This window comes from Rhinichthys klamathensis, unplaced genomic scaffold (assembly GCF_029890125.1).
Source record: "Rhinichthys klamathensis goyatoka isolate OS25496 unplaced genomic scaffold, OSU_Roscu_1.1 h1tg000105l_1, whole genome shotgun sequence".
NCBI lineage: Eukaryota > Metazoa > Chordata > Actinopteri > Cypriniformes > Leuciscidae > Rhinichthys > Rhinichthys klamathensis.
The window spans coordinates 1,233,407-1,246,060 of record NW_026606644.1 but is presented as its reverse complement, the minus strand read 5'-3'; the positions used below and the strand labels follow the sequence as shown (position 1 = coordinate 1,246,060).

Sequence of the window (12,654 nt, the reverse complement as noted above, 5' to 3'; positions counted from 1 at the left end):
CGTAAACAGAATGAGAACATGGAACCATCATGCCTTGTTACCACTGTGCAGGCTGGTGGAGGTGGTGTAATGGTGTGGGGGATGTTTTCCTAGCACACTTTAGGCCCCTTAGTGCCAATTGGGCATCGTTTAAATGCCACGGCCTACCTGAGCATTGTTTCTGACCATGTCCATCCCTTTATGGCCACCATGTACCCATCCTCTGATGGCTACTTCCACCATGTCACAAAGCTCTAATCATTTCAAATTGGTTTCTTGAACATGACAATGAGTTCACTGTACTAAAATGGCCTCCACAGTCACCAGATCTCAACCCAATAGAGCATCTTTGGGATGTGGTGGAACGGGAGATTCGCATCATGGATGTGCAGCCGACAAATCTGCGGCAACTGTGTGATGCCATCATGTCAATATGGACCAAAGTCCCTGAGGAATGCTTCCAGCACCTTGTTGAATCTATGCCACGAAGAATTGAGGCAGTTCTGAAGGCAAAAGGGGGTCCAACCCGTTACTAGCATGGGGTACCTAATAAAGTGGCCGGTGAGTGTAAATCATGCAGTTAGCTAATAATCTATTAATTTAAACAATGCATTAAGGCAGAAACAGTGAGCTGTAGTTTAGCATACTGAAGCAGGTAACAACAACATAATTCAGCCAAACGTATAACTAAGGTTATAATGTAAATATAGATAGCGGTCTAGAATAAGGTTGTATATAGAGAATACGTGTTCCAATTGTAAACTACATGTTTTAATTTAGCTAGCTAACCTGTAATTTGCTAATTTTACTTTTATTTAAATTTCCAGGTCAATGTTAATTTCTCAACATATCTTTGTGATTTGCTGTTATCACAGTTTACAGCACAGCAGATAGACGGCATGTTGCAATTCGGTCCTACAAATGGCGGCCGCTCCACTGTGTGACGTCACATGAAATCTATGAATTGCCATGTCCCAAATGGAACCCTAAGCATTCGCGGTCTTCCTCTGAGTCCGCACTTTCGCGACGTAAGTTACGCCGCTTTGAATGTCGGGAAGAAGTCTGCTGTGGAGTCCGCATCAGCGCGGGCTCGGCAAAAGTGCGCATCAAGGGCGCAAATCGACCGCAGAGGGGGCGCTCGCGAGCACCCTTCTGAGATCTAAAAATGACAAATGGGACACACTGCGGACTCACGGACTTAACGGACACGCGCACGCGGCAGCCATTGTAAGTCCACAAGACCGAAAGTGCACATGAAGTGTGCCATTTGGGACATGGCCTATCACTAGTGATGGCCAAATGAAGCGTTTCGAAGCATTATTGCTTTCTGATACAATTGTGTCGAAAATGGTTCATTACTCGAAGCTTCATTCAGAGAGAAATTGCAGCACCATCTCCTGGTGAAGTAAATGTAATGCAACAAAGCTGACAACCATAAAATGCCAGTAGGCTTATATGTTAACGCCCCGTTTATTACGTGTTTACCGAGGCGATCAAAGCTGAAACAGTGTTAGTGCTGTGAAACTCATTTATGTAGGTGAATTTTACAGATACTGATGAATTTCATGTGTTCACCTTGAAAATAAAACATTAAGCATAATGTGTGTGTGTAATTATTTCTTTAGACAAAGACAGAAGATCAGACCAGCTTAAAAAAAGTTGGAAACCATCACATAAATTCTAATGGTTTCTATTAAAATGATAATAGAATAAAATAAAAATAAAAAAAAATCTTTTTTGTAGTGTGTTTGGGACATATTCCATTAGGATTTAATGCCCCTACCAATATAACCCAACACATATCAGTAGAGACCCACAGAGACCACTATAATTCCCATTACAACCAATAAAATTCCTATGAAAACCAATAAAATTCCATAATGTAAACCATTAAATCCAATAGAATTTCTGTAATGTTTTCTATAGTTTTTTTTTTAGCAGGGCAGCATCATGTGTGAAACCTTTATCTTGTTTAGCTGTAGGAAGCAGAACTATAACTTAACTGGTGGGACTGATATTTTTGTATGTTGAAAAGGAGGTGCTTGTGTAACTGGTTGTACTTGTATAATGTAGCAGAGGCATAGGTGTCATTTACACTGGGGACGCTGGGGACATGTCCCCACCACTTTTTGAAATGGCTGATTTTGTCCCCACCACTTTTTGAAAGCATTTGGTTAAAATGTTCTGAAAATTCAAGCGAACCAAGAAATGTTAAAGGTTTATTTGCACAAAATAAAACATGCAATGCAGTTTAGATACAGAAAGAAACAATGTATATTGTCCAAAAAAGTAACTTAAACAAAATAAACTATTACTGATTCTAAAATGACCCAAAAACATGCATGCGCCGATCAGTAAAGCCTGGTTCACACGGCAGGATAATTAGGTCGATTTTAGCCCCGATTTACCCCTTCCGACAATCTTAAGGATGCTCCGATTATCATAAAATAATATTCCTGCCGTGTGTGGTGTGTTGGGACTCCTCTCGTCTGCTCGGAAGGACGCCGGGACCGCTCAGATCTCTAATCGGGGATATCCAACATGTTGGATTTTTTTGGCCCCATTTCTCCTCGTGTGTGATGTCCCCGGGGACAAACGAGCACACAGCCTGTGGAGGCTACTTGTCCGGTTGGGCAAGTAAAATTCACTTTTACTTGTCCCTTCAAAAAACCCACTTGTCCCGGACAAGCGGACAAGTGTTAATGTTTAGCCCTGTAGTATGGTGCTTTGGCACTGTTCGGTTGAGCTGGTGTTGCAGGGACTGTTACATGTGCAGTCGACATTGTTGAGGGTTTTAAGGCCTGTTCACACCGGGACAAATTTCGCGCGCGATATTCGCCGACGTTTAACGCCTCGTGACTAAACAAAGGGCGCCAATGTGAGTGTGCACACCGACACGAAAAACGCCACGCGTAAAAAACGCCTCGGGTTCGTTTTTTTTGTTTGCCGCACCGCGTCAAAAACTATCCGACCAATGAGATTGGCGCTTTTGCTCACGTGTCTGGAGCTTCTGAAGTTACAGTAAAACACAACTTGGGGGCGCTCAAACACAAAACGGTCTTGCCGAGCACACATACGTAACGGCGAAGAAGATATACGCCAAGTAGCGTCTACACTGCCGGGAAGAAATAAGACGATGAAGATGCAAGGCAAGATGAATGTAGAGCTGCTGGTCTCGTTGGTGTCGGAACATAAAGAACTATTTGATAAACGCGACAGCGACTACAAAAATCTTGATAAAAGAGAACTGTTATGGAGTGGTATTGCAGAGCAAATGGGCGCCATCTAATGTCAGGGAATGAATTTGCATGTTCACTCGGCTCATCGTCAGCGAAAATCGCTTGGGTGTGAACACAAAAAACCCGTTGAAAAACGCTGGCGAATAACGCGCGCCGATATTGTTTTTTTTTATATTGTTGTATGTTTTTTTCATCTGATCTTTTGTCCCCACCACTTTTCAACACAAACTGACGCCCCTGAGCAGAGGGTTTTTGAAGTTTCTGTCTTTGATGCATGTTTTTATGTAACAATGTTCATATGTTCTCTAATTAAAGGTGCTCTAAGCGATGTCGCGCGTTTTTTGGCCAAAACATTTTTTGTCACATACAGCAAACATCTCCTCACTATCCGCTGGCTGCCTGTCCTCTGAACACACTGTAAAGAAACGCGATCTCTGTAGACAGCCCAGGCTCCACAAACAGCAACAAAAACAAACTGCAGCGACCCGCTCCCCGAAACATAACAAACTGTTCCAGCCAATGACCGACAAAAAGGGTTTGGGGGTGTGGTTTGGGGGGTTAGTGTGCGGATGAGGAGGAGGGAGGGTCTAGCTAGCCTCCGTTTTGTTTGACAATAGTTCGAACGTCAACAAGAAGTGATGTCACCCAGGATCGCTTAGAGAACCTTTAATAATAAAAAATAAAATCCACTCTCCTCAACAATAACGCCAATTCAAACACTGACTACTACAACCCACGGTGTTGCCATGGTTTGGCTTCACTTTTATAAGAAATACAGCCACCAGGTTTCAAATCTGTCAACACTGGATCGGGCTGTCAAAGCAGTCAGGTGGTTCACTACAGGAGTGAACCAGTGTGTTTGCTTCAGACGTCATTTTCACGTGACTGGTGACGTAATGATACAAGCTCCGAAGCAGTGGTTCATTGCAAGGACCGATCGAGTTTGAAGCAAGCTTCGGAGCGTCGGTGTCAGACCTAACATCACTACCTATCACTGTGCTGAGAAGAGCACAGCCATTACTTTTAGAATTAAGTAATTATAACTTTAATGGTATTTGACCAATCGTCAACCGAACCACAGAAAACTCTTTAGCACAATGGTAACAAAATAATAGAACATTAAACACTAACAGATCACCCCCTATATTAATATATAACACTAAACACATCTCAGTCATCTCAGGCACAAGCTCAATCCCAGCTGATAACAATCTGAGTTCCTGCATTATGGTGGAAAAGAGAGAGAATGTGCCGAAAACAAACCAAACACACCAAAATAAAATATAATCAAGCAAGCACAATACACATGATATAATACACCAACAAATGTCTTGGACATACTGTACTACTTTACCACAAATAAAATAATTTATGTCATCTCAACTCGAATGGATTAAGTAAACTGAATGAACAATTAATTTGTTTGATTAATTAAAGTAAATTGAACAAATTTAGTTTTGAGTGCCCTTTTTGATCAAGATATTTCAAAATGAAAACATTGAGTAACAGTAACAGCCAAAGCGTAACAGTTTCAGGTCAGTTTAACATTATGCAATCATGTTTGAATAAAAAATTTGTTACAATACTGTTAAATCAAAATTATTTGTTTAAATAAAGTGAACAGCATTAAAAAAAAAACGTTTTGAGTGTTGTAATACGCATAATATTAAATTATTATAATTATGTCACCTCCAGTCCTCCCTATTTTGATTATTTGGGTAAGCAGTGAAAAATAGCTCCAGATATGTGCATTAGTGTATTAGTGAAACTTGGCTACATGATAAAATTCCAACCAGCATAATTGATGTTCCGGGGTATACATGCTTTAGAAGGGACCGAAATGTGGGCAGGGGTGGGGGTGTACTGATATACATTAAGGACACATTCAATGCAAAGGAAATGTATCCAACTGTTGATATGTCTACTGAATGTTTATGTATTAATGTAATATTGTCGCAAAGTATGCAATTTTATATTTTAACGGTATATAATCCTCCCTCGGCGTGCACTGCAACGCTCTGCGAAAATTTGGATGCGCTGTTTAAGAACTTTAAGCCCAAGAACGAGGTGCTTGTTTTCGGAGATTTTAATATAAATTGGTTAGACAAACACGGTAGGAGAAATTTTAAAAATCTTACAATAAAACATGACTTCGTTCAAATAATTGAAGCCCCTACACGTATCACTAGGAATACTCAAACACTAATAGATTTAATTTTCGTGAACAAACCTGACAGAATCATAAAAACATATAATTTAGTCACTGGTCTATCTGACCATAATATGATTTTAATTGCATAAAAAAAAAAAAAGAAAAGAATGACCAGGTTTTTAAACTCAAATCAGAATTCATTTAAATTTGAAATTCAGCGTAAAAAGCTGACTGAATTTGAGAATGAGTTAAAAGGTGTAAACTGGGATGAGCTCCAACAATATGATCAAGTAAACGACTGCTGTAATAAGCTTATGTCCACTATTGAGAGAATTGTTGATAAATACATTAAAAAGCGGAAAAAAATTCAGAGAAAATTTCAGCTACCATGGATGAGTGATAATATCCGAAAATTGATGAAAAGCAGAGACCTTGCCCTGAAAACTTTTATCAAGCCCCGAAGGGACACTGATTTAAAATTATTTAAATGCCTGCGTAACCAAGTTGTTAAAGAACTCAGAATGTCCAAATCAAATCATTATATTCAAGCTCTATCAGAGGCTAAGGGGAATGGCAAATTAATTTGGAAGCAACTGAACAGCTTATTAAATCCAAAGGGTAACGCCACCCAAAACAAATATTAACTTAAAACGGATGAACACATCATCACTGATAGTGCACAAGTTGCTAATGAATTCAACAACTTCTTCATGCAATCTGTTAACAACCTTGCGTCAAGCTTTCCATGCTGGAACAATATAGGCCTAACAACAGTAGACCTGCTTGAAGATCAAGATAACTCATTTCAGCTCAGGGAGGTAAGTCAGACAGCTGTTCTGAAATCTATACTGGATCTAAACACCACCTTTTCAAAAGATATTTTTAATTTAGATACAGCTTTTCTTAAAAAATATAGTAGTATTCTGGTCCAGCCTCTTACCAATCTGGTTAATATCTCCATTAGATCAGGGCAATTTCCAAACGGGTGGAAAAATGCTCTAGTAATACCGATTTTTAAATCAGGAGATGACAAAATGTCTTGTAATTATAGACCTATCAGTCTTCTTCTATGTCTAAGGTTTTAGAGAAGATTGTCTCAGGACAACTTGTGCACTATCTTGAGACAAACCAGTATCTGAGTCCTGGCACAACCATTCCACAGAATCCGCTACTTGTTTATTTACTGAAAACATTAAACAATCACTTAAAAAGGGAAATGTAGTTGGTGCAGTATTTTTAGATTTAAAAAGGGCATTTGACACAGTAAATCACAACACCTTAATTCCAAAATTAGCTAAGTTCAATTTATCCAAACAGTCATTGTGCTGGTTTGATTCATATTTAAAAGGCCGTGAACAGTGTGTTGTGATTAATAATGTGAGATACACTTTTCTTAAAATCAAAACAGGGATTCCTCAAGGCACGATCTTGGGACCCATACTCTTCAGTCTCTACATTAATGACTTGCCAGATGTAGTATGTCCAGATATAGGTCTACAGATGTATGCAGATGACACAGTGGTATATGCATCTGGTAATACCTATATTTCTGTGGCTGACAAACTAAATGCTAACTTAGAAAAAATATCATCTTGGCTGACCTCATCTTGTTTAACCTTAAACACCAAAAAAAAAAAAACTCTGTCTGTTTTCCATTAAAAAACTACCTCTAACACAACTTTTGAACGTAAAAATTAATGGGGAACTTATTGAACAAGTACCTGAAGTGAAGTACCTCGGAATAATTATGGACTATCAGTTGAACTTTAAAAGTCATATTAAGAAAATAAAACCATTAAGGCCAACTTGAGCTGGTTTATGATGATAAGAAACTGCTTGACTCTTGACTGTGCTTTTATTTTTTTTAATTCTATGATTCTAACACACATATCTTATGGCTTAACCACATGGTCTCAAGCTCATGAGTCATCAATCAAAACCATAGAGTGTCTTTATAACCGTGCCTTGAAAGTTTTGGACAAGAAGAGAATAAGGTACCATCACTGCCAAATTCAAAGCAAATATAAGATTTTAAGTTTTTTCTAATTTTATTTCCTTGCATCTGGTTAAACTGGTCTTCAAATGCTTAAATGACGCTGCTCCACCACCGCTTTGCAAAACGATAACAAGACAGCAAAGTACTAGATCAATCACCCGTTCAGTGTCAAAAGGCAACTGTAGGATCCCTTTTCGAAGAACATCTTTTGCCCAGGCTGCTTTTTCAGTTAAAGGGGCAACATTATGGAATTCTTTGCCAGACCGTTTGAAATGTATCCCAACATTAGCCTCCTTCAAAAAAAAATACAAAATCGTGGTTAATTCAGGAACATTGCTCTCATACTTAGTCTTTATACTTTGCTATCTCTGTATATTTCCTGTCCTTTTTTATTTATTTATTTTTTATTGTAATTTTCTTCTCATCTTTTTAATAATGTTAAACTGTATTTTTTATCAAAAAGCCCTACTAGGGACAAGTGTCGTGAATTAGCTTTAGCTAAAAACACTATGATACATACATCAGATGACTGTTAAAGTTGATCTATGTTATTTGTGTCTGTCCCTATCTAAATAAACTATAAAAAATATATATATATATACCTGTATTACATTTTTTAATATGCTATTCTCTATTTTTTTTTTTTTTTTTAGTTTTGAAAGCAGAATTTTTAAATGTAAAACATTTGATTTATTTGAGCAGGCTCATTTCAGAAAAATGTGTACAATGGTCCTATAGTGAATACAGCTGTACTCAGAAACTTTCTCTCTCCTCAGGGTTCAGTGCTGAGATCTCTGTGTTTGTGCAGACGGGAGATTCTGTTCAACTGGATATACAGACACAGAAACTACCAGAGTTTGATCTTTTATCCTGGAGAAATGATAAATCAGAGAATGTAGTTAAATATATAAGTGAAACTAAAGGAGTAAAACCTCTCAATTCCTACAAAGACAGAGTGGATTTCAATGATACAACCTTCTCTCTCACACTGAAGAACATGCAGAAGACAGACAGTGGACTCTATACAGCAATAGCAAGTGGAGATTCAGAGAACAATATTGCTACATACAGAGTATCTGTTATAGGTGAGTGATTTTGCTTGGCGTTTTCAGATCATAAAACTCATTTATGTTAAGCTTTTTATTCTTTGCACTGTTGTACAATACAAGAAGTGAAATTAAATGTAAAAAATAAATATTAAATATAAAAATGTGTTTTATTCATAATTTATTTGCCAACGTTTCAGTTAGTACACTGTAAACATCTATAGGAATTTGGAAGCTTACAATAGAGTGATGTATGATATTGTTAAAAAATAAATGTGTGTTTCAGACGCTGTGGAGGCTCCTGTTCTGACTGTAAACTCAAACTGGTTCAGCGGTAACTTCTGTACTGTGAACTTCACATGCAGAGCTCATGACCTCATGATAAACTCTAGCTATCAGAACAACAGATGTATTGCACAGGAAGTGACATCACAAATCAACACTCTAAACCTGAACTGCAGTGAGGAATCCATCATCTGTAACCATAGCAACCCAGTTAGCTGGAAAAAAGACAGAATAAACATTGCACCGCTCTGTGTCAATAATAAAGGTATCTGGCCAGACACACACACACACACCATTTAGTAATCAATCATATGGTAAATCAAATATCTCATTTTGGTTTACTAAAGCTATAGTCTGCTTAACTGACAACTACAGTTCTTAATGATATGTTTCTCTTTTTCCAGAGAATGACAAGACTAAGTCACCTTTCCAGTCTCAGCAATATATTTGGCTGTCAGTGTCAGTGGCAGTGGCAGTGGCAGTGGTAGTGTGTCTTTTGGTAATTGCAATTCTCAGCTGGAAGCGTAAAAAAGGTATGCCCATGTTGCCCCATACATATTTTATATGGAAAACATCTCTGTTCATCAATTTGGTCAAGTACTTTCGTACTAAAATAAGTAATTTAAAATTAAGTTTAAAAATAGGTTTACACCATTTTTTTTCTCTTTTGGTAAATTTTATTAATGCAGAATACTGGTTTATCCTACCTTTAATTCAGTAAAGACTGTCATCACATAATTTAAATATCATAAGTTAGTGACCAACTAAAACAAAATATGTTAATCTTAAACTATTCTGTTTTTTCCCAGTTAAATTCATATTCACCTCAATACCTTTTCAGGTTAAATATGACAATGTTTTGCTCATACAGAAATGTATTTGTTCTTTGCTGGGGCCAAAAAAGAAGGAAAGGAAAACAACAAATTCAAGAATATTCATAATATTTAGCAAAATATGAAATGCAATACTCATCTTTACTCATAATGCAATAATTATCTTTATTTATAACTGAAATGGTTTACACACCTGTTGTTTACACAGTGTAAAACAACTTTTTCTGTCAGATGCAGAAGGTCCACAAATTAGAAGACACACTGATTTGAGCAGTTTGAGAAATGAATACATTCCCCTTTTTTTTTTTAATGTTGATATATTATTGTACATTCTAAACCTCAGGTGCCCAAGAGGCTGAAAGTACAGTCTATGCTCAAGTTGAGGTAAGCTTCACGTTACTACTTTACGCATACTTTATGAATATGTTGTCATGCTGTTATTTTTATTCATGTTTTATTCAACATGAATAATTGGTTTCATATTTCCTTGTTATATTTGATGTCATTTGTTTAGCAAATGTATTACTATGCAGTATATAATCTAAACAAGATGCATAACCAAATTATTTAACCCATTAACATAATTTACCTGAAGGCAATGTTTGACTTTGCATAGCAGAAAGTGTTTAGACACATTTCGGTTATAAATAATAACTATTATTGCTGCTTACTTTATAATTAAACCTTCTAAAGAAAACATTGATATTCCCAAATCCTGAATTAATCTTTCTGCAACTAAAATCAATAATATGAATTGATTACAATTTTACTTTTTTTGGCACCAGCAAAGATTTGTTTCTCTTGCAAACAGAGCATATAATACATGTCATGCATACAGGTTCACAGTGAAAATAATTGTAGATAAAACTTTCCGATTGCTAAAAAGGTATGTTCTATAAAGTATGAATGTGTGTAGTATATATGTAATCCAGATGTACTACATTCACCATATTATAATTGTTTCATGTGACCCACCAGCGTCACTTCACTGCCATTCACATATCCTCTCCCGTGGCCTCATGGGATAGTAAAGTTTAAATTGTATGCGCACTTCAGAATCTCACTGGGAGTATTAAGTCATCATACTCTTTTGTTTTTGTCTACTCTTTTATGAGTTCAGACATACTACTCTTGTCTCATACTGTATTTTGCCTACCATATTGAGAAGAATGATCGCTTTTATTGTCCTGCCTCCTTGTTTCCTTTTGCCACATCCACTCGTTTAGTCCTTTTTTTTAATTCAGGACAGCATACTACACTTACCCAATATGGTAAGAATAATAAGAGTAGCATACAGTTCCGAATTCAGAATCTGTCTAGTCCTCGTTTGACTAATTGACTTTCCTTTCCTCAAATGTCCTCTGGATTGCTTTGTGCCTGTTTGTTCTGTGCTTTTCACTTGTTTAGTCCTGGCTATAATCTCTGTATTAGCCTTGTTGTGTCTCCGCGTTGTTTCAGCTAAATGCCTTATCCAGAGACTTGCTTCTCAGCTGGTGTTGCTCTCTTTTCAAACTGCCTATCACAGCGTGGCAAGCCTAAGCCAGTGAGTGTCCATGAACTCCATATACACAGCTACTATTAGTTTTTGATAGAACATTATAAATAAAGTTTTTGGTTTGAAAATTTCAGACTCAAGAAATGCAGAAAACCAACAGTGACGGTCATACATATGATGTTCCAGAACGGGTGAGAATAATCTAAAAAGTGAACAGGCTAAGATTATGAAAAATGCTTCTATTAAATGCTTGTGTAAACTGTAGGTTAGTGAATGTTTGATTAAATTGTCTTTCTTTATTTTAGTAATTGTTCAGCTAAGCATGCTTATTCAGGGGACATTTTAAAAATACAACTTTTTATATTTAATTCATAAGGTACAGGATCAGACGCAGGAGCAAACGGGAGATAATCGACCCAACACAACCTACAGCACAGTAGGACAACACCAAAAACCTGCAGTCCCTGTCGAAACAGACCATACTATTTATTCAACAGTGTGCAAACAACCAACCAAGAAACCACCCACCATTTCATCTGATGATGCATAACATGAAACTGTGTTTGTCACATGGGGAAGTTTCACAAGGGCTGATCTCAAAATGGCATCCTACTCTTACTATCTCTGTCATATCGGCATATGGTAGAAATAATAAGAAAAAGTATTCTATCCTATTCTGAAATTAAAATCAGAATCAATATCATACAAAATCAGTATAAAACTGCAGATATAATATTGGCCTCACTTCCCATGTTATATTTAATAATTATACATTTATTCAACGGGTATAAAGCCAGAGAAGTTAATGCAGTACTGCAAATCCAATATTACTTATCTATGCCTATAGTAGCAAAATCACAAGTCTTCCAAGTGCATTTTGACAGATACCCACTAGATGGAGACATCGTATCTATGTTCTATACCATAGTTCCTGGAGCTGCACAGTTTAGCTTCAACCTTAATTAAATCCTCCTGATCCAGTTAATCAAGTCCTTCAGGCTTATTTAAAAACTACAGGGGCCTCATGTATAAAACTTTGCGTAGATTTCATCCTTAAAGTGTGCGTATACGCACATAAGGCAGAATTTGCGTACGCACAAAAGTTTTCAGATTTATAAAACCGTTCGTACGCCAGAACCTGGCAGAATTCACTTTATAAATCCCAGTCAGTGGAAGATTGTGCGCACGCCCGTCTCCTCCCCGAAATAACCATATGGAGCTTACAGCGAAATACGGATGTGCCGTCACATTATTACATTCATAATTTTTTTAGTAGCTATCCTTGCCTTGTTTTTAAATAAATAAATCAAATAGTGTAAAATACATTTCAGAGAAAGTTTTTCTCAATCTTTTCCACTGGCCAAATAGTATTTTTAATTGATTTAGGCCTATATTTTTAATGGAAACAGATAGACATTGTTGTGCATTATTTGCGATGTCGCCATTCTGACGCTCCTACTGCCGCCGGAGAACCGACGGTGGTCCGCCGACTCATTGCTATCTGGGAATTTCCCCAGACAATCTGCTATTAGCTATCAGTTAAAACATTAAAACACAGCATGGCAGAGAGAAAAGTGTTCAAAAGCATTGCGTCCACAACAAATAGGTCTATTTCTATTTATTGAATAT

General features: G+C 37.1%; 2 protein-coding genes across 2 annotated transcripts in view; both read left to right on the top strand.

Annotated features, from left to right (window-relative positions):
- Window positions 1–8,997, top strand: part of LOC130087185 (uncharacterized) — a 31,154-nt gene extending 22,157 nt beyond the window's left edge. The window contains exons 2-3 of the mRNA XM_056253410.1: window positions 8,143–8,451; window positions 8,699–8,997. Of these exons, the coding sequence (XP_056109385.1) occupies window positions 8,143–8,451; window positions 8,699–8,997 (608 nt within the window). The remainder of the gene's footprint in view (window positions 1–8,142; window positions 8,452–8,698) is intronic.
- LOC130087234 (CD48 antigen-like) overlaps window positions 1–11,702 on the top strand; it is a 40,535-nt gene extending 28,833 nt beyond the window's left edge. The window contains exons 5-7 of the transcript XR_008807340.1: window positions 9,874–9,914; window positions 11,160–11,216; window positions 11,402–11,702. The gene's annotated coding sequence lies outside the window, so the exon portion shown is untranslated. The remainder of the gene's footprint in view (window positions 1–9,873; window positions 9,915–11,159; window positions 11,217–11,401) is intronic.
- Window positions 11,703–12,654: the final 952 nt, after the last annotated feature.